General features: G+C 48.9%; 1 protein-coding gene across 1 annotated transcript in view; it reads right to left on the reverse strand.

The window, feature by feature from the left end:
* Positions 1-25,013, reverse strand: part of Ubac2 (UBA domain containing 2) — a 151,399-nt gene that overhangs the window by 13,430 nt on the left and 112,956 nt on the right. Inside the window, exon 8 of the mRNA XM_005374065.1 lies at positions 20,191-20,436. Within this exon, the coding sequence (XP_005374122.1) occupies positions 20,191-20,436 (246 nt within the window). The remainder of the gene's footprint in view (positions 1-20,190; positions 20,437-25,013) is intronic.

A 25,013-nucleotide genomic window follows, 5' to 3' on the forward strand; every position in this document is an offset into this window, starting at 1 on the left:
AGAAGCTGGGTGTGGTGGCACAAGACTGTAAGACCAGCTGTTTGGGAGGCCGAGGCATGACTGAAAGTTCGAGGCCAGCCTGGGCAACTTGGTGAGGCCTTTTCTCAAAATCCAAAGGGCAGGGGCCCGTCGTCACGGCCTATCCCACACTGCCGCTGAAGCACAAGGGTTCTGGAGGAACCTGGAGAAGTCAGGGTTTCCAGCTACACTGACAAGGTGCTGGCAGCCTTTGTGAAGAACCAGAGAAACCTCATAGTGCTTTGGCTTTTTTAAAGCATCACTTAGGAGCTGCTACCCCAGAATATCTGGAAACTGAGCTGCTTTACTAAGAATTGGCAGAAATGAAGCTACTGTAGATGAAAATTAAAAACTCAAAGCAAAGCTTGCTCAGTATGAAGCACCTCAGGAGAAGTGTGCTGAATAGGTACTTGTATGTAATCTTTTCTGAACAGGTGCTACAAAATTTTAATGTTATTAATATATTAAATTCATCTATCACACTTTACATGTTATAAACATACTTAGAATGATCATTAGAAACTCAATATAACTTTTTTGGGGTCTTAAGCAGGAGAATGCAAAGTAAATCCTGAAAGAAACCTGAACAGCCGTCTAATTCATTACCTTGAAAGACACTCTACCTGTTAGACTGATTTGGAACAGTCGTATGGGTTGCATTTTACATAGAAAGTTTGATATGGAGCTGTCCCTTGGTTTAGTTCCGGAAGTGAACACAGGTACAATAGTTCTTTACAGTGAAGATGATACTGTTTATGTTCCCTGTAGGCAACAGTGTGACATATGGTGCTTCTGCATGGGCTCCCATGAGTCTTCTGCTCTTGTTTACAGAATGCAGAACAAGTACACTTCCTTGCCACCACTTTGTGTGATCATTATGTGTTTGCCAGTGCTCACTTTCCTTCTATGCGATCACGCCCTATCCGGTAGTGTTGCCTTACTCTGCTATGTGCTTTAGTGGGTCCTCGTTGCTCATTACCCTTTGTGTAGCTCAAGTTGCTTAATAATGCAGTTACCCTGATTATAATTTATATAACCTTAAACAGGACCACACTGTTGGTTTGCCTTATGTAGTTGCTCAACTAATAGAGACAAGTAACATAATATTCTGGGCACACACACAAGCCGGGATGAGAAGGGGAATCAGCTATGTATCAGGGACAATTATAGTTTATGGGTAAAATTATACAGTGTTTTTCCATCAAAGTATTTATCTTAGTTATTTTTCTGTCATTTCTAGGACAAAATACCTGACACTCAAAATTAGGGAAGGAAAGGTTTATTTAGCTCACAGTTTGTGGAAGTTTCAGTCCATACCTGGCTGGCTCCAAGGCAGAGCAGCACATAACAGAGGGTAACAGTTCACAGCAGCAGAAAATAGCAAAAGCAACAAGAGCAAAAGGGGAAGAGCAAGAGAGCAAGCCTCTTTCCCTCCCTTAGACTGTATGCAGGCTACCGCCCTAGGGCAGGTGTAGCTCTCACACTCATAATCCCAGCAATGCACCATGAATCAATCTCAGACTCTAGAAGCCTGCCCCATGACTGCACGAGGCTTTGGGAGGGGCATCTAGACACAAACCATAATACTATTTTTCCAGCCTTGCATTCATTTTATCTCAATTATCCTTGTGAAGTAGGTAGGGCAAGAGGCCCTGGGATCCATCCCTAGCACTGGGGTATGGAGGGCAGGCAGGAATTATTTCGAAGACATAATCAAGAAGGATTCTCTACTAGCTGTTAAGACCTATGATTACACTGTGGTAGTATGGCATTAACATAAGACAGGCACCCAGTCTGAAGAAACAGCAGAGTGCAGAAATCAGAAGTAAATGTGGCATGCACGGTAGCAATGGCGAGGGCGCTGAGGAGAGCAGGAAAGAAGTGACCGTTTACCAGGACTGCGACGACTGGCTGCAGGCACGGAAAAAGACAAATTAGACGTTTGCCTCACACCATGCACAAGAATAAGACGAAGGATTTCCACATGGAAACCTAAACCACTAAAACTTGTGGGATAAGAAAATATTTTTATGCCTTTGGGAAAGAAAGGATTTCTTTTTTTTTTTTTTCCCGGTACCAGGAACCGAGCTCACGACCTTGCGCTTGCCAGGCAAGCGCTTTGCCGCTGAGCTAAATCCCCAGCCCCGAAAGAAAGGATTTCTAAGATGAACATATAAAGCATAGTCCACGAGGAAAACAGCGACTAGAAATAACTACACTGCCAGCAAGAACTTCTGTATTAAAAAGTTCAATTGTTGACTTTTTAAAAAAAGCACAGGAGATGCTACAGATTGAGACAGAGCTAGTTAAGAACATGTAACTGACAGCAGTGTTCACAGTACATACAGAACACTAGGGAGAAGGACAGACGTAGGTAATGTGTGTGAATAGAGAGTTCATGGAGGAGATGTTCCGCCTCACTAGTACTGGGGAAATGCAAATGAAAATGCTAAGTTATCTCACTGGACAAAATCAAAAAGTATAACAACATGACTTGTGGGGATGATGTGAAGGAGATTTGAGCTCTATGACTGCGGGTGAGCACATGAACGCAGAGTGGAGAGCAACACTGCGGAATCTAGTGAGGCTTTTCATTCTATGACCCAGCGACTGCATCTCCAGGTGGCTGTGGATATGAAGGGGCCGTTTACGAGCATGTGCTGTGACACACTGATTCTAACAGTAAGACAGTTTTTTAAAAATCAACTGTTTCTAAGTAGAGAAATAAATCAGTAAGTGCTTTTATTATACAAAAAACTGTTATATAAGCAGCCAGAATAGGGCTGGGGATTTAGCTCAGTGGCAAAAGTGCCTGCCTGGCAAGCGCAAGGTCGTAAGTTCGGTTCCTGGTACCAGAGAAAAACCAAAAAAAAAAAAAAAAAAGCAGCCAGAATAAAAGAACTAGATCTCCATGGAGAAAACTCAAAAATATGATGCTCAACAAAGAAAGCTGTAGGATCTATAAAACATTTACATACATTTGAAACCACTCAGAATAATAGTAAACTATTTTAATCTTTCTTATGGACATATGATAGTGGTGACTTTGACCCCCCAACACTTGGCAATGTCCAAAGAATGTCTGCGGGAGAGGGGAGGGGAGGGTAGAGGAAGGGAGCTATTGGCATATAGGGTAGAACAATAGGAGCACATGTGCCACAGCTGGTTGCCATCCCTGAGAGCTCCATCACTGGGGTGGAGGATGCTGCTCAATATCCTATAGTGCCCTGGGCAGCACCCCAAAGAAGAAGGGCCCAGATGAAGCCTCTGAGAGTCCTGATGTATGCACACATACACGCATACATATATACATTCATATAAAAATACAAAAACACAACAGCTGTATGAAAGTGGGAAGAGGAAAGGACCTTTAGCTGCATCGGCATCATTTTGTTTATTAAAGGAGAATGAAAGAATAAATAAACCAAACCAATCTCCATCCCTGTCCTCCTGTCATAGTAAAAATGTACTTAAAAAGCAGAGGGTTACAGGAGCTCTAGGTTCTAGGGTGTTTTGAAAGCCACCTGCTCCTTACGTAGGGTTAAATACGAGCCTCTACAAACAGGAAACATTTCCTTCACCTTGTCTTCTTCAAAAGCAGTAACCACACACTTTTTTAAAAAAAGGAGGAAGGAAACAGCTTGCATTTTGAATAGGCATTCTGTAAAATATTTATTATTAGTTGCTAAGGAGATTTTTAGATGAAACAAAAGGTTTTGTGAAACTAAGTGATGAATTTTCCAACTGAGAAGCTGTGGAAGGTTTTAGCATCCTGTCGGGCAGGAGCCACATGGAGCAGAGGTCCATGGTTGCTAGGCTCTGGGGGTTGGGGACGGGGTGACTTTGCCAGCGGGGGAGCGGCTGGGGCTTTCCTGGGCACTTGTGCTCCACAGGCGGGACACAGTCTCATTCTCACTCACAACCTCCTGAAAGAGGGCCAGACGTCGAGAAACGCAAGACAGCACGTGACTGAGGAGGCGCTGTGAGCCACGTACTCCAAGGGCTAGAAAAGTTCCCAGTGCCCTGACCAACTGCAGCCACAGCGCAGGGGTCAGCTCCAGAGAACACATGGAGCTGCAGTTGAACTTTTGTTTTTTTCTGAGAAAAGGTCTCGCTACCTAGTCCAGATGGCCTTGAACTTGCAGGGATCCTCCTGTCTCAGCAGCCCTAGTGCTGGCATTATAGGCATGTACCACCAGGGCTGGCTTGGAGCTGAATTTTAAAGGAAAGGAATGACTTCAGCAACAGAGAAGAGCCACGTATTTTGTGAAGGGCCTGAAAGATGGGACAAGTGAGTTTATTGCTACTTCAAGGAAGATGGCAACGCCAAGGAGTGATGATGGAGGGGCAGGAAGTTAGAGGAAGCTGAGGGAGGAAGAGCCAGAACAAACCTCCGCTCTGCCTCTTACTGTAGGACCCGAGGCTTTCTTTTTTAACTTCTCTGACCATCAGTGTTTCTTCTGTAAAATGGGAACAATAACTGCATCCACCTCCTGTGGGTATGATGGGAGCTAAATGAGTTCATGGATATAAAGCATTTAAGACAGAGCCTGAAAATGGCTCAAAGCTTGTTGTGGACGCACTGTTATTCTCACCCCTTGTGCCGACCTGATGCTGTAGTGTTGTTTCTCACCTTCCCAGCCAGCTCGCAGGTCCCTGGAGGGCTACATGGATGGAAGATCCGTGCACACTCGCAGTGGCCAGCACACCCCGACTCAGGGCAGCCTGAGTGCACTCCTCAGCCAAGCAAGTGCTCCATGAGTGTGCAGTGGGGAAGATAACCAGTGTGGCATGTGAATGCGATGGCTCAGATTACTATTATTTCCCAGTGCATCCTCAGCTTCCTTTTAAAAAGGCTGGCCACGGTGGGGGAAATGGACCCTTATTCTGTCTTTGGTGCTCAGAAGGCCTGTATCAGCCCGACAGGTGTTGACATGTAGCATCCACACAGCTGTGTGTGGCCACCTGCTAGCCACTATGCCAGGAAGATTACCAGGGAGGAGACGGACAGGTGACACCGCCTGGCCACACAGGAGGCTGCACGGAAGTATGCAAGGACTGACTAACGCTGCTACACAGCAAGGCTTTCCAGAAAGTTTCACCTCATTACACGTGCATGACACTCAGGGACGGCCAAAGCCGCTTCCAAACAGGCTGGTGGCTTCGGGGCCTTCCCAGCTGCCCAAAGACATCTATACCAGGACACAGTGGCTGGGAAGCTCCACCCAGGACTACAAAGGAATGCCTACATTCAGGGAATGTCCCGATTTAACAGGAGTTAACAACGTCTGACTCCCCACAGCGGGAAGTCAAAGGCAGACTGGACTTTTCAGCTGCATCAGCTGAAGTAAGCTCAAGAGAGTTACCAAGTACTGGTGCACCCAGAACACTTTCAGCAATGAAGCTACACAAAAACAATGACAATGTTTTTCCTGCCTAGGAGCTCACAGTATGGTATCCTAACCAGTGCAGCCCTTTGCAAGTCCAGTGGAAGCTCTTCAGCTCTGTCTGGGGTGACCTCTGGCAGCACGGGGACCCACTCAGCTCTCCTGACACCCTCTATTCTCTGGGCTTCAGTGAAGTCACATATTCTCGGTCTCTCTTAGCACCCCCAAGTCCTTTCTCCTACTCCTGTCCTTCAAACAGTAGTGTCCCCCAAGCTTCTTCTGCTTCAGGAGCACCTCTCTCTTCCCATGTTCTGTCCTTAGGGCTTTGGTCACTGTGTATATGGTGAACACTAAATCCGGATGCCATGCTTCAGATCCACAGAACCAACTATGCCTGGATACACTTCCATCTAAATGCTCCAGAGACATCCAATCTAAAGGGAACATGGGCCAAGTCAAACTCATCTTCAACCCACTGTCTCCTCCTGAGTCTCCAGTCAAGGGAAGTAACATCTATATCCACCCAGTGCATAAGCCAGATCAGCAAGCGTTGTCAATTCTAACTCGTACACATCTGAACCCACTCGTCTCCCTGCCTCCCGCACCTGTAGAGGACTGTCAAGAACCAGTGGCTCCAGAGTAACTTCCTAAAATCCAAGTGTGTCCCTCCTCTACTTAAAAATCCTTCAGTAGCTCCCCATTGCCTTCTTATTAATTCAAATAGAGTTATTGCCTAGCAATAACCTATCTCTTCCTTGCTAAGATATTTTTTTGTAATGAAAAGGAACCATGTTTTCCAAACTAGGAAAAAAAAAAAAAAACAACTAACAACAAGAGTGGCATTGTTTTCTACTTTTGCAAATCTCTTTATTGTCAGACTGAACTGAAGAGACTGTAGCTGGGGTTTCATATCTGCTTCTGCATGCAATTCTGTTACGTTGGTTTCTTAAATATATAAAGAAAATTCTGCCATGCATAGACAGAAAAAAAGGAAGCGCATGCAAAGAGCCTTGTTAGATGATTACAGTGACCCTCCTCTGACACTGCTCGACAGGCCCTGATTGAGTTGTGGACACAACTGAAATGTCTCCACCAGGACCTGCTCCCCGCCCATAGGATGTTCTTCTGTGTGCTCTCGGATGTCACTGTAGCTTTCTGGGGCCAGCACTCAGCACATCCGGTTACTGCAGGCTGACATAGGCTATCAGCTCCATGAGGGTGGAGACTATCCATCCAGTCCAGGGGTCCCTAACCCAGTGTACACCCTGGCGTATGTAAGAACTCTGCAAACACGCACCGAATGGGGAACTGAATGGACAAATGCACAGTAGATTCCACACCCCGCAGAGTTATGCTCCACGGGGCTCGCTTAATGAAGACCTGCTAGTTAGCTGTACCATGGAGCTTGAGATGGTAGGTTACTAAAGAAGGTGGCAGGGCCAAAGCAAGGAGGCTCATAAAGCACAAGTGTAACCTGTTCTTCAAGGACATGGGCCCCCTCTCCCTCTCACGTAAGACTCCCTGTAGCAGAGAACCCATGTGGGAGACTCTGGTGGTGACAGCGAGGCCACGGAAGGCAGCTCCTCGTGTAACAAGGCATGTGTAATTTCCTGTATGGGCCCCGCACTTGGTGGGCACTGCAGCTGGCGGGGTGAGTGTGAACATGCTTAGTTTCATTCATTTCTCTTCCGTGGGCAGTGAGCTGTCCCGGGGCCAGGTGAACAGGCTGCAACCCAGAGAAGTGACTAATTTCCTAAACAGAAAGAGCTTAGCTGAGCTGACAAAACAAACGTACATTAGAAACTGAATAGGAGGCCCAAAGGATGAGGGGGAGGTACTTCATTAGAATGAGGAGGAAGAGCTATGAGTACAGAGGAAAGAAAAGCTGTCTGGGCTGCTGATCAGCAAAAGCACCCGGGCAAAACTGGAAAAAAAAAGATCAAAAACCCAAAGCCTACTACTATCACCACGCACACAACTAGCGACACATCCACAAGCTGGGTAAGAGACAGGCGGGGAAATATAAGGTGCAGAAGAAGCCCTCTTCCACATTTGACAACACTCATTGGTAATGCTGTAAAAATAGGAACCTTAGGAGAAAAACTCAGAGGACAGCCTCACCACGCCACGAGGAGCGCAACCCCTACGCTCACACTGGAAAAGGCTCTATGAGCAAGCTGCTGTTGCTGTGTGCTTCGCAGCAGGCTCACAGGCGTTTGAGGAAACGCTGTGCAGGGGAAACTCGAGCCCCGCGAGGCCTGCGCGGCGCGAACGCTGGGGCTCGTCCGACAGCTCTCAGTTTCACTTGATTGTGTGGTGAACTTATCCTGCTGACCGGTTTGGGGGTCAGAGCACTCGAATCCCGCTGTTCTCGGCAAAAGAGAAGGCAGTTCCCGCAGTGGCAAGAACGAGAGAGACGGTGCGTCCTTCTGTCAGGGTTCACAGCCTTCGGCTCCGGAGACGGGAGTTTCCGACGACACTGCTGTCCTCGGCCATGCCTCTCCTTCCTCTTTTTCACTCTAGGGGGCCAGAGTTTTGGAGGCCACTGGCCTTTCCTGTTCCTTCCATCCTAGGGCCAGGGCTTTAGGCTGAGCTTGGGGGTGGCCGTGAGAAGAGGGGTGCAGTGGTATCTAGTCTACCAGGAGGCCACAGCCCCTCGAGGTGCCCTCAGCTGCTGTTCCGGCTGGCAGATGTGTCCTTGGCCTTGTGTATTTTGACTGGTGACATTTCTCTTCAGAAGCCTGAGACAACGATGTGGCTGTCTCTCCTGAGACACGGGTCCCATCTTGACAACAGGTTCGTTTCGAGTCAGCTGCAAACCTAAGAGACAGATTTTCCCTGTGATTCAATAAGTAGAGGACCTGGAAAATTCCTGTGTGGGCGGCCACCGGTGTGAGGGAGAAGGACTCTGCAGAAAGAGTGGCAGGGCTCCCATTCAGCCCTTCACCTTGGGCATGGCCTGGGCACAGTCTGTGGCTCCCTGGCCTGTGAGTTCCTCCCATGAGGGATGGCCGTGATGACTGAGTGTGACATCGAGCACCCTGTAGGCTGAGCCATGTGCCAGGTGCTCCTGGCTTTCATTCGATTTTCAGAGGCTGACTGACTCCCCTCCAGGGGCAGTGAGCATCGGAGATGTCCTGCCCTTTTTGTTATTATTATTTGGTTTGGTTCTGGAGACAGGAATGTTCAGTCTTTCGTTGAGGGGGTGGTGACAGGGTGGAGCAGTGTGAGGGGACAAGGAGCTTCTCCAAGTCCCTTGAAGAAATATGAATGACAATGTGTCTCTCGGTGTGAGCCTTACTGATTTCCGCCTATCTTTTGTTCCCCTTTCCTTTAGTCCTTCATCTGCCAAACTTTGGGTAGTGTTTTCCCTTTCTGACTTTAGTTCTACACCACAATTGTCAAGCACAAGCCAAAATTAAAATCAGTTCTGGTACTTGTTGCCAGTACCTGTTCTGACAGAAAAGGTGCGATTCATGATTAAGAGTGAGACTGAGAATTACTCAAGGTTCCCTCTCTTTCAGGCCTCTGCCCGGACAGCTCGTCCATTTTTGTCTCCAGGGAACGGCTCACACTCCCTTGCTGTCTTGTGGTGAGCACTTGCGGGCTGACACGGGGTCCCCAGGCTAAAGCCACCTGTATTGCCCGAGTGGCTCCTTTGGACTCAGCTCTCTCCTGTGTGTGTCAGATCCACCAGCTCCCAAAGGTTGCTCAGTTTTCCTTTGAAGTGGCTCGTTCTTTGCCACTGTTTAGGTCCTCGTCATCCCACTGAGATCTGGCCATCGATCCTTGGGTAATGTGACTGCAGCTCACATCTCCCTGCCCGATCTGCATCCTGAGCCTCTCGAAACACCACTGCCTCCCCTGGAAATCTTCCGGGACCACATCTAAGACATGCTGACCTGTTCTGATCGTCTGCCCACACCAGCCCCATCCTGAGTTCTCTCTCAGTTGGCCCAGCACGTTCCTTCCACTTGCTGGTGTGCCCCACTCACTGCAGAGAACGCCTGTGCTGTCACCCGCCGTGGCCGCCCGGGGACTGTCCCACCCCATCTGTCTGCAGGCCCAGCTCTTGCTTCCCATCTGGAATAGCTGCTTCTTCACCCATTCCAGGCCTCCTGCTCTTGCTCTCTGCCCCGAGTCCACAGAACCCAGTCACGCTGCCCATTCGATGCAGAGCAGCGTGCTGAGGGGGGTTCCTCAGCTGTGACATGGGGTGGGGGACCGCATGTCCTTGACACCAGTTATGTGCTGTTGCTTTCTAATCAGGGTACCGGAGCATCCTGAAAGCCTGGTAGTTCTGGTCTTCATGTCCCAGCAGGGGCCGTGTCCTTGAGCAGCTGCTGCAGGCAGGCTGCCTAGGCGACACTGGTCTTGACCTCTCCACCTTGCACTCTCCTGCGCTGCTCATCAGGGTCAGCGTGTCCATCATGGACTTCCATGCAGAATGAGCTCCTTGGGCAACCATCCAGGCCAGGTGTGGACAAGTAGAGTGGTACGTGGTGCCTCTCCCGTCCTAAGTCGGGCTTTGAACCACAAACTGCCCACATCCCCCAGGAGCAGACCCTTCAGGAGAACCGTGACAAATGTCAGTATGGCTCATCTGTGCCGTGATCTAGGCAGGCGATATGACTGGAAATTCTTGGCTTCCAGATGCTGAATTTGCAAAACCACATCTGTCACCCATAGCTCCAGCCTCTGAGTATGAGGCAGCGGAAGGAGGCAGGGAATCCCTGAAATCTAAGCCTTCTTCAGAATGTCTGAAGGATTTTGCCTGGGATGCACACCGATACTCCTGTGGTCTGTTCTGTATGACAAATGTTTTCTGGTTTTGAAAAGCCATAGAGAAGAAAAAAATTTCACAAGTGATCATGTTTAACATTACATTGCTTCACAGGACATCTCTAAACTCAGAGTTTTGGAAAGTGACTTATAAGTGATTAAAGGGCGAAAAATCAGAAAAGCAATTTTCCTCTTACTTTCTAAACAAGTTTTCACTAAGTTGCCCAGGTGGGACCCCAAATTGTGATTCTCCTGCCTCAGCTTCCCAGAGTACTGGGATATAGGCATTTGCTGCTACGCCCAGGTGGTTCTGACTTTTGCATTGCTAAACAGTAGAGTACATCATCATTTACTCATTCTCTTAAACACTACGAGATTGTATCATGCTCTTTTTTCTCATGAGGACACCACGGCAGAATGGAAAACAGAAATAATTTTCTTGAGGTCGCTTTTGAGTCAGTCTGGGAAAAGGATCGGAATGTTGATCAATTCTATCTATCTGTGCTGCACTTTGTCAAAAAGCCAGTATGAACAACTAAAAAGCACCAGAAAGACCAGTAGTTTCTGCAAGGAGGTACAGATTGAGATAAACAGCTTGGCTTCAACTTCACTTGAAAACACAGTGCTCGCACCTAAATTCATTTAATTGCAGATTTTTATCAACTAAGCACTAGTAACTTATTCCACACCTCATAGTACACACTCACATACCCATGAAAGGAAAAAGTCATAAAAGAACCGGTTCTACCTGACTAGGCTGCTTTGTTGACGAAGAAGAGCACTAACTTGATGAGATGGTTTTCAAATCGGACTGCATCAAAAAGTGAAAGAGCAAAGGAAAAAAGCAAAAGTGGTCTCGTGGTCTGTGTCTCTCTGTCTCCCTTCCTCCCAGTCCAGGTACAGGAATGACCACACTGCCTGTTCTCGCCACACTCCCCAGAGCCTGGCCTGGCACAGGGTGGGCAGCAGTGAGTTTATTTTGTAGAAAGATGCCAGTGGAAGTGGCAATGCTGGTGAGGCCGAGATGCACCAGGAAGTTTCCTCTGAAAGCTGGCCAAAGAGGCGATGTCAGAAATTGTGCAGTGGGCGGGGGGGGGGGTGGGGGGGTGGCACGTGGCAGCATAAAGCTCTATTAGGTGGCTCTTCCTCTCTAAAATGTGCTGAGAGAGAATCATGATGGTTGCCATATGCATGAGCCTCGAAAACGTGATGCAAACTGAATGAAATCAGTCGTCCCAGCTAATGTGTGCTGCCATTTATACAGAATGTCCTGAGAAGAGAGGACATTAGTGCTTGCCTAGGGCTGGGCAGATGGGAATGTTGGGGAGTGGTGCTAATGGGAACAAAACTTATTTTGGGGATACTAAAAGGTTCTAAAAGTCATGGTGGTGATGGCTGCACAACTGAATATATTAAAGACCAAGGAACTGTACACTTCAAGCAAGTCAGTTATATGGTATGTGAATTCACAGTCTCAATAAAGCTGCTCCAATATGCTGAGGACATTTTTCACACACTAGAAATATTTTATGAAATTACCTGATGAATGTTAGAAGTGCTCCTGATCTGCAAAGCAGGTATGACTAAGAATGCATGTGTCAAACAGTACCTAGCAACTGTTGCAGGGGTGGATAAAGACAGAAACAATTTTCACAGCCACAAAACGTTACCAAGGGCAGGTGAGAGAGCGCAGCTGCTTCACTCCGCATGTGTGAACAATGGTGAGACGCTCGGAGCATGAACGTCTGTCCTGGCAGGTGTAATAGAACCCAGGTTACTGAAAACAGAGGTGGGACTCAACCAGGAAGCACCAGGCAGCCAGTGCGATGAGGGGCATCACACCGACATCAGTGACTCTGTTGCTTTGCTGGTGAATGTCCCATGCGGCTTACAACCAAGCCTGGCTCATTCCCCTTGATCCTGCTTCAAAATTAAACAGGGGTGTTACGGAAGTATGGTGCATTTTATTCTCAAGCTTATGCCACGGCATACAACATTTTCCCTATCTGGCAACAAAGAAAGTGCTGGTACACACAGATTAATAGAGGACCAAAACCCAGAGAATTCAGATTTCATAATGAAAAAGTTGCTTTGAAAGCTGCTGGCTACAGAAGCTTCTAGGGCAGATGTTCGCAAACTTCTTCTGAAAGGGCCAGATGGTGTTCAGTTTTAGGCTCTGAAGATCAAGTGGCAAAACTGAGGCTATGGTACAGGCAAATATACTTAATTTAAAATGTAAAAACCGTTTTTGGCTTTACAGAAAAAGGTGATTTGGCCTACAGACTACAGAGTGTCCACCCTTGTTCCAAAGATAAAGCTGTGAAGAGTAACAGCCATCAGCGTAGCTTTCAAATCAGGACTACCTCTCAAACTTCCTGCGAGCCACAAAACAGATACCCCAATCCATGATAGTACCTAATATTTCACAGATCCTTCTCACACATCAAATGACTAATACATTTTAAAATCTTCATGACAACCATATCAGATAGATTGCTTAGGCCCCCTCAGTGAAGGGTCGACTCCCTAAGTGCAAATTCCGTGCTCTCTCATTATATTATGCTGCACTACACTAGGAGCATATAGGTTTGTGAAGAAAAATATCGTCACCTTTTCCGTAACACTTTCACACCCCATGATAGTGCTCTGACACCAATGTGCTGGGTTGTGGGTGTGCGGATTTCCCCACATGCTGAGCAGTTCATCAAGGGATACCACAGGCTGCCTCAAAACTTGACTCTGGCACCCTCCACCCGGAGCTGGCGTCAGATGCCACGGCTCACTGCTCAGCCCCACCATCCTACTTCCACTTCAGATGCAAATCCCGAGCCCCAGGTTTTTTGCTTTTGACAACAGGTGTCTCACAACCCCCTCCTCACGTCTGATTCATGTGCTAGGATGGCTTGGAGAACTTGGAGAAATGTTCATTTACATTTACTTATTTATAAAGCGTATCATGAAGCACACATGTGGTCAACCAGATGGAAGAGACACCCAGGCCAAGGCACATGGGAGGGGTGTGGCACCTCCTTGCCCTCTCTGGGGCGCTACCCGCCGGGAACCCCCATGCCTGCAGCTGTCTAGACCTCTCCCAACCAGGTCCTGTGGGTTTCTGATGCAGACTGCAGTAGGAAGGCGTGACTGATTAAGCTGATGGCCAGGGCTGCAGCTGGAGGGTAGGGGCTGAAAGCTCCAAATCGCTCCTCAAGTGCCGGTTCCCCTGGCAACCAGCTCCACACCTGGAGGTTACACAGGGCCCCAGTCATCTCACTGGCACGCAAAATGACACGGATCTCTATGGAGCTTCCAAGGATTTTAGGTGCTGTGTGCCAGAAACCAGGGGTAGAGGCCAAACATGTATTTCTCATCCTCTCACAGAACCTCAGGCTTTCCTCCGGCAGGGCTCACAGAACCAGGCAGGCACAGCATGGCCACCTGCAATGCTGGTGCAGGGGGTTCCAAAGCCTGATCTGGAGGCCCGAGTTGGTGAAGCTGGGCCTGGTCTTTCAGTGATTCATGCAGCAAGCGCCACCTCGTCACCACGAATGTCCCGAGAGCAGAGGGCCTCCATCCTCTCCCAACTGTGCCTCTTCCTCCGGCATCACCTTTTCCCCAGCAGTCACAGTGTGGCCAAAGCAGTCTTCCTCAAGCTGAATGTGCCTCACTCTCCTGCTTCAAGGGCCTCAACGACCCCTGCTTGCGGGACAAAACCCCACAGGCCTGCATGCTGGAGAAGCCCGGCTGCCTGGCTTCTGCTCTCTTCCTGCCTCAACCTTCTGGCAACCTTGATCTCAAGCAAACGCAATTCCCCCATCCCCGCAGCTGTCTGGGGCTCCATGCTTGTCCTCAGGGTCCCGTGCTGCATGAGGACCTCAGTGCTGGCCTCTTCAAGGTCCCCTCAAACATGCTGGGCCGTGCAGAGCCTCAGGGAGGACGGCCTCAGGGCCACACAAACTCCAACACAGGCCTGGCCCTTCCTCCTGCCTCTTCGTCTTCCCAGCAGCTCAGACTTCCGGGAGGCCCAGACAGCACCTTTGGTACCCACCTGGGCTGCACACTGCATTAGAGCCAAGCGGGGCACAAGTAGGTACAGTACACGGTTCCCATCCTCCATGAACTCCTAGGCGGCCGGGACAGGCACAGCACAAGTCATGAAGTCAGCCACTGGCAGCACAGGAAAGGGTCCCCAGCTGCAAGCAGCAAGGTGACGGCAGTGCTTTCCACTGTGGATCTGGCGACTGTGGTAGGGAGTGCGAGGTGGAGGGCGAGGAGGCAGGAGAGCAGATCTAGTGTGCCTGACACACTGCCCCTGTGTGAATTTACGGGAGAATGGAACAACCCTGATGCAGGAGCTGTCACTGCCTGCAGCAACCGCAGGAAGCCGGAACCCAGCTCCCGCGGCCACGAGCCCCCAAGACAACTGTCCAGCACCTTTTGGCTAGTGATCACTTGTGCACGTGTCCCAAGGATCCATGAGAGGCTGAAGTGCTTCTGGAGCATTACTGCCCTGCTGGGCTTGATGAATCTAAGGCCCTCTGGCCCCTGACCCTGTCCACACCCTGGGGACCCAGCTCCAGATGAGGCAAGGCCTGCAGAGTTGCCACCCTGCTCCTTAGAGCTGTGAAATGAGCAGTTGCTACACAGTGATGAGAAGTGTTCTCCACAGCCTAAGGTGGTAGTTACCATGGTAACAGCAGCCCCAATGGATGTAGGTGACAGACTACTGTGCGTCCTCTCAGTCTCCTGGAACCAGCTCCTCTCCGGGCTCCCCGACCTCCGCAGTGCCTGGACTCTCACTCTTCATGTTGCCTAAGCACAGACTTGGCTCTTCCCCAGGGTTCCACTCATCCCCCACTCATCCTTCACGGAGGTGAGGTCATTCTGTCAATACTTAGTGTCCACATCCTACTCACTGATTCCCCAAAGACTACTGAGTTCCTGCTATGTGCCCAGCGTAATTCACACACTGGACAGGCAAATAGAGCCTCCCCATCCCAGGGCACACTGGCGGGTGCAGGAAGTGATCCTTAGCGAGACTGGGCCAGGGGCCACTGAGCAGATGGGGCCTCAGGGACCGGATGGGAGTCTGCAGGAGGCTTCTTAGAAGTGGTGCCATTTGCCGGGAAGACTGCAGAGGGGAGAGAGGTCTGTGTGACGCAGAAGTGCGGGGAAGCGGCGTCACAGGGCAGGCGTGTCGCAGGCTGAGGAAAGGGCAGAGGTGAAGTCGGGAGAGCACGTACCTCCCGGGAACTGCGAACAGCTCAGCACGGTGTGCCGCGGGCCGCAGAAAGGAGATGTGGCTAAGCAGACGCCTGTACCTTAACCACCCTGACGGCCGTGGAGCGCCACTGAGGGCGTTCAGTGGGAGCAGAAGCATCACGCCTGGTTTCTCAGAGGTGCTGGACCACAGGCAGTGGGGAAGCAGGTGGTGACAGACGCAGCGACAGAGGTGGTCCCAGAACCCACACAAGTGATGATGTGGGCCTGCACCAAGGCAGCGGCGATGAGAGAGGGAAGGATTGACTTTTACCAAGGAGAGCCCCGCGATGGGCCGAGAGGGATACGGATGCTAAGTGGGAAATGTCCCAGGTGAAGCCTCATGTTTGGGCCTTACAGTGATGATGGAGCTTGTCATCTAGGTAGGGATGAGGAGAGGCACATTTAGCAAAGGAACGGTGAATTCCGAGTGTCTGTGGTCGCCAGTGGAGATGGCCAGCACCCGGCCGGACGCGTGCGCCTAGAGCCCGGACAGGGAGCCATGAGCTGAATGGGTAGCGGGCCGTGGCTTGGGGTCACCGTCTGTGAGGCTGCGGGAAGCTCAGCAGGTGGACGACCAGAGTCTGGAAACAGCCTGTCTGGGCAGGGGCCGGGGGGAGGAGAAGTCCCGTAAAGACTGGCACCAGCCGCCACCTGAGGGCTGATTAAAAGTCATCTTCCGATTGGCTGCTCCATCCTCGTGGCTTCCCCTTGCCAGTCTCCCTTTCACACGGCCACTGATGTGATTCTGAGGTGAGCCGTCTATCTTTGTTACTGAGCGAACACAGCTCAGTACAGCTCTCCACAGCTCTCCACAGCTGCCAGTGTCAAACCCCAAATCACTGTGTGCTTAGCAACACCCCCTCCCTGATCAGCTGCCTTGCGATTTCCCATTTCTCAGGGCGCACCCGCCACACTTCTCTCACACAGCTCCAGGAGGTCTTTCCTGTCCAGGGCCGCAGTGTCCCCTCCACGTGGACGCTTGCTGCTTCCACCCCGGGACTGAGAGCCTTGTCCTCTGCATCCATCCAAATCCTGCCGTGCTTCTGTCGCCAAAACCCTGCACAGATCAGCCAGCAGCAGCGGCACTGTCCTCCCCGGCCCAGCAGTGTGGTCGGTCGCAGGGTTCCCAGATGCTCACCTGCTCCGGGCGCCTCTGCCTGTGCTCCCTGTGCCCGTACCAATCCGGCTAAGGAAAGGGATGTACCCTTCACTTCCGCGCCCCAGGGGATCCTGCAGTCTCAGCGAGGGCTTCTCCAGCAGGCTGGCTGCACCCTCAGGCCACGTGAGGAGCATGGGCAGTGGGCCAGCGAGCAGCTCAGCAGCTGCTGGACTGAGCTGGAAGGTGACGCAGGTAAAGACCTCGCTGGGGCAGATGAAATAGACTCGGTTACCCCCAGAAGCTTGAAATTAACGACTGCAGGCAAGTCATTGTACGTGTATACTAGTTACTGAATGACTTTCTGAACAAATAAACTGAGTGCTATGAAAAATATCTGAAAAGCAAGAGCTTTTACACAGACGATAGACATTTTAAATGAGAGAACACAACTTGAGGTTGCCTACAATAGAAAGATTCAGAAGCATTACAAGCAAACAAAAAGACACACATGAGCTGAGCGTCGTGGTGCACACCTGTAATCCTAGCACTTAGGAGGCTGAGGCAGGAGGACCACTAGGAGTTCGAGGCCAGCCTGAGCTACGTAGTGAGTTCAAGGCCAGCCCGCACCACAAAGTGAAACCCTGTCTCAAAAACAAAAACAAACAAAAATACACATGAAGCTTTCAGAAGGCGGAAGCCAAAGTTGTAAGTCTGGGTTAAAAAGTTGATTTGATTGATCCTTAAACCTAGCGCTAAATTTCCTGCCAGTCAAGGCAAAAAGAAAAAAAGTAGCATGATATAGAGATCTAAGGCAGAGGCCTCGGACTCTCAAGCCCAGACCCTTCATCAGCAGCTCCATATCCCCTGGCAAGCAGGCACCCTTGTGCGCACTGGTCATGAAGGAAAGCCCACACTCGGAAGGCAAGTTATGAGATAGCATCCACGGGGTACTTACTGCAAGACTGGCACACACGGTGGTGCTCTTCCTGCTGACAGGTGACCGTGGCAATTCTGTTCCGCGTGACAGAGCCTGTGGCTGTGTTTCCACAGCTGCAACCTCAGTGGCCACCCAAGGCTATCCCAGGCCCAGAGTACTAGTGCTAAGTAGTAAACTGCTGACAGAGAGAAGAAAGCAAACCTTCCCTGAGGAACGGCCAGCTCCATGAATGCACACAGCACAGGTGGCTTCCTCAGCGGTGGCTTGCAGAGGCACTCTCTGTGTGGCCTATGGAGGAGTCCCTACCCGGTGATTTACAATGTGAGGACTCAGGATGAAACACAGCCCAGTGACGGTGTTCAGCAGGGCGAAGCTAATGAGGGTTAGGTAAAAATGAGGTTCAGGCAGATAATGAGGTTTAGGTATACAAATGAGAGGGCACAGTGAGCACAGGGTAAACAGGGAGTATGCCGCTTGCTGTCCAGCAGACCATGCAAGACAAAGGGCCCTGCAGGAGCCCAGGGGCTGGCAGCCTGCACGGGGCTTCAGACCTGCGGGGGGAGACCAAGCTAGGAGCAGGGGGTCCTGACAGTGCAGGCGATACCTGCAGTGCTGACAGGAGCTACGGTGTTTCATGCACTGAAGCTTGGGCTGGCACCTGGTGCAGTCGGGAAAGACACTGGGGTGTGTCTGCAGCCAGCCACCAGAGGAGCCACACGTGGGCCCTTGGAGTCCAGGGGCAGGATGTGCCTCTACTGCAGAGCATTACGTTCCTGCTCAAAGCCGCCACAGTGCTTATGCAAGGGCCAGATGTGCCCGCTGTCTGCAGCGGGGACCAAGGGGCGGGTCTGCCGAGCTCAGCAGAAACCCACTGTCGGACGGAGGTGGGACGCTGGATCAGCACGGGCGGGGCCAGAGGACACAGGTGAGCCGCGGGCACAGCTGTGCCAAACACCGTGTCACCTCCTCTGCTGCACCAGAACCTCCTCCCCAGCTCATGCCGCTGCCACATGTTGGCGGGTTCCTGCCGACCAAGTGACAGAACGCAAAGGTCAAACGTGGTGTGTGGATGGATTTGCGGAAAGGGATCCTGGCCGCACTCTTTTCAGGGGGAACTCGTGGAGGACAGCATGGAGAAAATCAATTCTCAGGGGCAGAGCTGGGTGCTGTACTCGGTTGTCTGCTCTTAAGGAAGGAGATATAGTAAGACACGGCATATGGACTTGCTGGGTGTGGTCAACAGCGTGGCTGGCTGGTCAGAGACTGGGAAAGAGGGGACAAAGAAACCGAGAGGCAGGCGGACACAGCTGAAGGAACGGAGGAAGTGCGGTGATTTTGTTTTACAGACCAGTGCCTACCACGGACACGCATCACAGAAAAGGCACCGAACAGGAGGCAGGCAGAGTGACCCAGCAACTCCATCACTGGTCGCCCAGGGCGGGCACACAGAGTAGCCATGGTGGCAGGAAGGAGGCTGTGTGTGGGCCACACTCAGGCAGGCAGATGTAGCTGCTGTCACTGTGGAGCATCCAACCTGCCCTCAACAGAGCCCAACCTGCCCCCATTCTTGAGCAGGACACACAGCCACCTCTTGCCAGGTAGGCTGCTGGCCCTTTCACCCCGGAGAGATCCGTGTGACAGACCGAATCATGACCCCCACATTCCTATGGTAGAGCCCTGCCCCACAACACGACTATTTCAAACAAGGGTTTCTAAGCAGGTAATTAAGATTGCATAAGGTTCTAAGGTGGGCCCTAACCCTACAGGACTGGGGGCCTTGAAGGGCTGTGCCGGAGCTCAGAACACAGTAATACAAAATATGGTGCTTTGTACCAAGGGACTCTGAACTGAAGGACACAGAAAGGCCTCAGCAGCAAGGTCTCTGATCACCCTTCACCTGGTCTCTTGTCTTCCCTCTGAATTGTTCTTCCCCAAGACAGGTGACCGAATAGGACCCCTTTCTCACAAAGCAGGCCATCAAGCCTACAAAGGTCACTTTCTCCCCGCTCCTTTGGTGACGCTCAGTCCCCAGGGACCTGTCCTGTATCTAGGAGGAAGGAGTGCTACACAGAGGAGACAAGAAGAATCTGAGTAGACAGGACCTGCTGTGTCCTGGAGGCATCCAAGGAAGATCAGGCCTGAGGTTTTGGCCTAGGCATAGTAACCCTTCTTCCCTGCCTCCCTTGAAAGACAAGGGTTGTATCACGTTTTTGCACATTGTGGTATTTGCAGATAAATATGCAATACTTCATTACAAGCTAAGAAAACATGGCCTTTATCTGATTTATTCATTGGTTGTTCTCTGAAAAACTGTCTTACCTTCATATTCTCTTTCTTTCAAGCAAGGAAAATCATGAAGCTTCACACTTTATATGCATTTTAACAGGAAGACACTGTGGTTTTTACAAGATTATAAACACAGATAAATATCCTATCACGTTAACTGGGTTGGTGTTTCTCTGAGAAATAATGCTTCTCTAATATAAGTGGAACAAGAATGTCCAGTCTGACCAACAGTTCAGCTGCAACTGATGTTTTTGCCCTTTAAAAACAACCAACAGCAGCCACCACCAGAGACCTACTTTCTGTCTGGAAAGATCAAATCCACATCACGAAGCACAGGGATAACACACCGTCCCTATCACACTTGCATCACAGCAGGAAAACTCCCTAGGCCCACGGCTTCACTGTACGCCTTGCGCTGTTACCTGCTGCTGTCTCTGCCGCCTCGCCTGTGCGAACTGAGAGAGCATCAGCTGCCGGTCGAGCTGCTCCATCCTCTGCTGCCTCTGGATGTCCACGGTGGCTCCCATCCCGACTCTGGCCTCACTGCTGGGCTCTGAGGAGGAGAAGATGGGCTCGAGTGTCCAGGAGAAGAACTGGGCCATCCAGCTGGGGACGCAGAGCACCTGGTGAACTTGGAACATTTTGCTGTCATAGCACAGACCGGAGATCTAAAAGAAAAAAGTCCAGCTGAACTGTTTAGATGTAATACAGGTTTAAAGAGTATATTCAACATAGAAGCCAGTAACTGCAAAACATCCCAGACGGTATTTCTCTTAGTCTTAGCAGTGTTAGGTGAAAAGCAAAATCTCTGACCAAGTTACAGAATACTATGCAGTAACAACCAACAAAAATTTAATTTGCACAGTGAAATAAAACTGTTTTTATTAAATAAGGAGATTACAAAACCCTAGACATTTAACGAAGTACAGGTAAAATAATTAAAAAAAAAAATGTCTTCATCTTTTTTTAAAAAAGCCGTAAGTGATCTGATAGCCAAACGATACCAACTGTACTCTGCGGCTGCTCCCCTGGCGGAGGCCAGAGACACAGCCGCAGAAAACTGCCCTAACGGCCACTTATCCCAACCCACCGCATGATACATTCATTAGAAACCAGAGATGGCTAAACCCCTGGCTTTTCTTCACATGATGTCTTAATCGGTTCTTCAAGTACTATACTGAGTTTTCTAGATGTTTAATTCCTCATCAATATTAGCAGCTAATAATTCTTTTTACAAAGATATTTTTATCTTTAAGGAAATTTGTATGAAGAGTCTCAAGACACCCTGTGGTTTTGCAGGTAAAAATAACTACGGCTATGCCTTTGTAAAAGAATCTTTAATTCTTAGGATAAGAAGTTATTTATACCAAATAAAAGCACTTAACAACTTTCTGCCTAATCTGGGAAAAGCACAGTTTAATGTTTTATTAATGCAATTTGAATGAATCAAGGCAAGGATTTATTGAGCCCCTGTACCGCAAATACTGCAGAGAGAAGATAATAAAGCCCCCGGTTCCCCCAGAAGTAACAGTGGTCAATCCAGAGAAAGGACAGTTAACAAGTGAATGCACAGAACAAGCTCAGACAAGATCTGTGCAGGAACTTGGAACAGGAACCCGCTTTAGGAGGGGTGGTGAGGGAAGCCCTTTGTTCAAGCGATACTTGAACAAAGGTCTTATGGATGATGGGGTGCCAGGGAATGATGAATCAACAAGACTGCGGGAGAGAAAACAGCCAATGCCGTGGAAGAGTCGGCTTGGGAGAATCTATCAGGCGTTTTACGGAGCTATCGAATAGACAGCTGGATACACAAATCTGGAACCCAAGGGGACAGTTAGGCAGAGGTAAGGACTTGGAAGTCTCTGGATATACCATGGCACGTAGGCCAAGGGGATCAGATAAGATGACATGGGGGTGGAGGACGTATCATAGAAGAGACGACAGGAGAATGAACCCAGCTGTACGCCAGCTCATACTGTGTGGACGACACAGTAGCGATGCCCGTGAAGAACTCTGAGAAGAGGCTGCCAGGGAACGGGAGGGACAGGAACAAAACTCGGAGGGTTTAGTAACAGTGAAGCAGGGCGAACACTGTTTGTGGAGAGGAACACAAGTTCTGTCTCACTCAGGTTATAGTCGAGCAAGGTGGAGAGAGAGCCCACAGCATGCAGGGCTCTGAGGACTTTATCAGAGGGTCTGGGGCAGCTGCAGGCACAAAAGACAGATGGTAATAAGTGGAAGAGCTTGCAGAGTGGAGGGCTTTGGCTTCAAATAATTTCTGTGTTGCTCTTCTATAAAACAAAGAAAGGAAAACAGAAACAAACTCAACGTTTGGTACAACTCCAAAGCATCTGTACTCTACCTCCCGAGCGGGGAGGATGAATGCAGACGGTGCAGAGGCTTGGGGACCTGAGCCAGGGGCTGCAGGGGGCACAGAAGGAAGCAGCCCGCTTTCCCTAGAGCCAGCGTGGCCTCGGAGCCACTGTTCCTCCCACGGCGACATGGAGGGAGGCTGCAGGGCAGGGCCAGGAGGGTCTGAGCCGGAGGAGGAGGCACACGGAGCCCACAGGAAGAGGGGCACATGGGGGAGAGAGAGACTGCAACAGAGCCAATGACAGCCAAGGGTTTCCAGAGCTAATAAGGACATAAAACACTCGTCTCCTAGGATTGGATAAAAAAACTGTGGTGCTTTTATATAATGGAATATTATTCAGCTGTAAAGAAAGATAAACTCGAGGCTTTTATAGGTAAATGGTCACAACTAGAGACCATACTCATAAGTGAAATAAATCAGACCTGCATGTGTAAGCACCGCATTGTCTCACTAGTGTAAGACCTGAAAGAGTGAATAAAAACTAGGAGCTATGAAAGACATTGTGCAGTGAAAGGAAAATGCTCAGAAGTAAAGGGCAACAGGGGTGTGGGAAAACAGAAGGAAAAGAAGGGGAATTATGTAAGTATGTATATACAGGATAGCTAACACAGTTGAACTACTGTCTTGTATTGCTTTGCTAAAAGAAACAGTTAATGATTACTTGACTGATCAATACTGCATGTCTCTATTAGTTTTCCTGAGAAACCACCTTAAAGACATGAATATGTAATACAACAAGCATTGTTAATTTCCTACCATTTTGTTTGTAATTCTATATTGTCTGTATTGTTCTTTTGCTATTTTGTAAATGTTGGTCTGTTTGTTTATATATTTTCCTTCTTTTATTTTTATTTTTATTTTTTTTTTAATTTTTAAATTTTTTTTGGTTTTTCTCCAGTACCGGGAACCGAACTCACGACCTTGCGCTTGCCAGGCAGGCGCTTTGCCGCTGAGCTAAATCCCCAGCCCTTCCTTCTTTTATTTTAAAAAAAAAAAACAAAAAACACTTGTCTCCAGAAGGACACTAACATGAAATTTACTTCTAGACACATTGCAGTGAGATAAAAAAGAATCCTTATAAGCAACCAGACATAAAATGCAGACTCTTTGGAAAGGGAAGAAAACCCAAAAACTATTCGCAGATAATAGCAACAAAAAAGATACTAGAATTAAACAAACAGAAGATTATAGAAACCTTGATAAAGAAAAACTTACAAAAATATAGAAAGGAGTATTAAAAAAAATACCCTAGTAATAAGTACAGATACCACTATCCATGAATGGGAAGATGCAAAGTTGTTAAGATACTAATTTTCACCAAACTCATAAAAATTCAATGTATTTCAAAATACAATCATAACAATATTTTGCTGGAATATAAATGCCAATCCTCAAATTTATGTGGACTATTTGAGGTTTATATTTTAAAAAAATGTATGCAGAAGAAGGTATAAGAGACTGCACTGATTATGGCTATTTTTGTAAGTGGAGCGATCTCTGCATGAAGTGGTCAGACACTAAAGTGAAGCTCAGAGACAGTGACCACACATGCAGGAGCAGAAGCAGGAGGAGAGAGCTCACTGTCCAAGCTTCTGGTACACAGCATAACCTCGAGTTGTCACACAAAGTGCTACTGTAGCACGCTGCAGACATTCATAAAGAATTAAAACATACAGAGCTTAAAAATTTAGTTTCCCACAAACACACCACTCTATTTCATGACAGGATGGGTTAAGAATAACTGCATTAAAATTTTACCAAAAGTACCACTCATTATCATGTTACCTTACATTTATACACTACTTTTAACTTTAATTTTCATTATCTCATAATCCATTCTTATATTGAGACTTTTGAATAACATCATTTTCTTGAAATCTCATTTAAAAAAAAAAAAAAAAAAAACCACAGGATTTAAAACTAGCCCATGGTTAGGAATAAAAGCTCAGCAGTAGAGCACCTGTCAAGCATGGATGAGGAGCTGCGTTCAATCCCTAGCACTGCAAAACACAAAACAGAAAAACAAAACATAACAAACCATGTACTGGGGTTTTCATGTCAACAGGGCAGGGGAACTAACCAAAGGAACTATGACCCTCCCCAGATAAGGAAGCAGGCAAGAGATGACCAGATAAAGCAAAAGGAACAAACGGGCTGTCTGAGAAGGCCAGTGAGGGCTGGAACCACAGCACTCAGATGCAGGAATCAAAAACATTAGTTAGGAAAAGGGACACACAGGTTAGGAAACCAGAGAACATCCTGGCTCACATCTTGTTGACAGGATAGGCTAAAGACCCAGGTCGTGGCTCTGGGCCAGAAGCAGGGATGCCCCACATGCCAATGGTGACAGCTATTCCTTCATAAAGCTAATAGGAAAAAATCAAACAAATGAGAACAAATAATTTTCTTGTAAGCCACTAGTAAACATGGACATAACTGTACACTTACACAGGTTTCCCAGACTATAAAGAATTCACTGAGTGCAAAATGAGCAAATACTCCTGAGTGCAGAGAGCCAACCTCAACTGTCCCTTGTAACCACAGCAGGCAAAGTGTGAAACCATGACCTGGCAATGACACCCAGGTGCGCAGCTCCTTCTCCAGCCAGCAGTGGCTGAACAAAGCCCCAGTGGGTGTACTGCACCGCTGGAATCCCTGTGGACCACAGTCCCTACACTCAAGAAACTTACCATCTAAAGGGACAACTGGACAGATACGAGGGGCTGCTTTCCTGGAAAATGGCACTGTCTCCACATGATGGAAACAAGCCAAGGGAATCAATGTCTTCTTATACCTGGGCTCCAGCACACAGACTCTGTGTGCAATCAAAGCCTCAGGAAAACAGACAAACTGAGGCTCCTTTAGTCATCC

The sequence above is a fragment of the Chinchilla lanigera genome, unplaced genomic scaffold (genome assembly GCF_000276665.1).
Source record: "Chinchilla lanigera isolate Chin_1 unplaced genomic scaffold, ChiLan1.0 scaffold00003, whole genome shotgun sequence".
NCBI classification, from domain to species: Eukaryota; Metazoa; Chordata; class Mammalia; order Rodentia; family Chinchillidae; genus Chinchilla; species Chinchilla lanigera.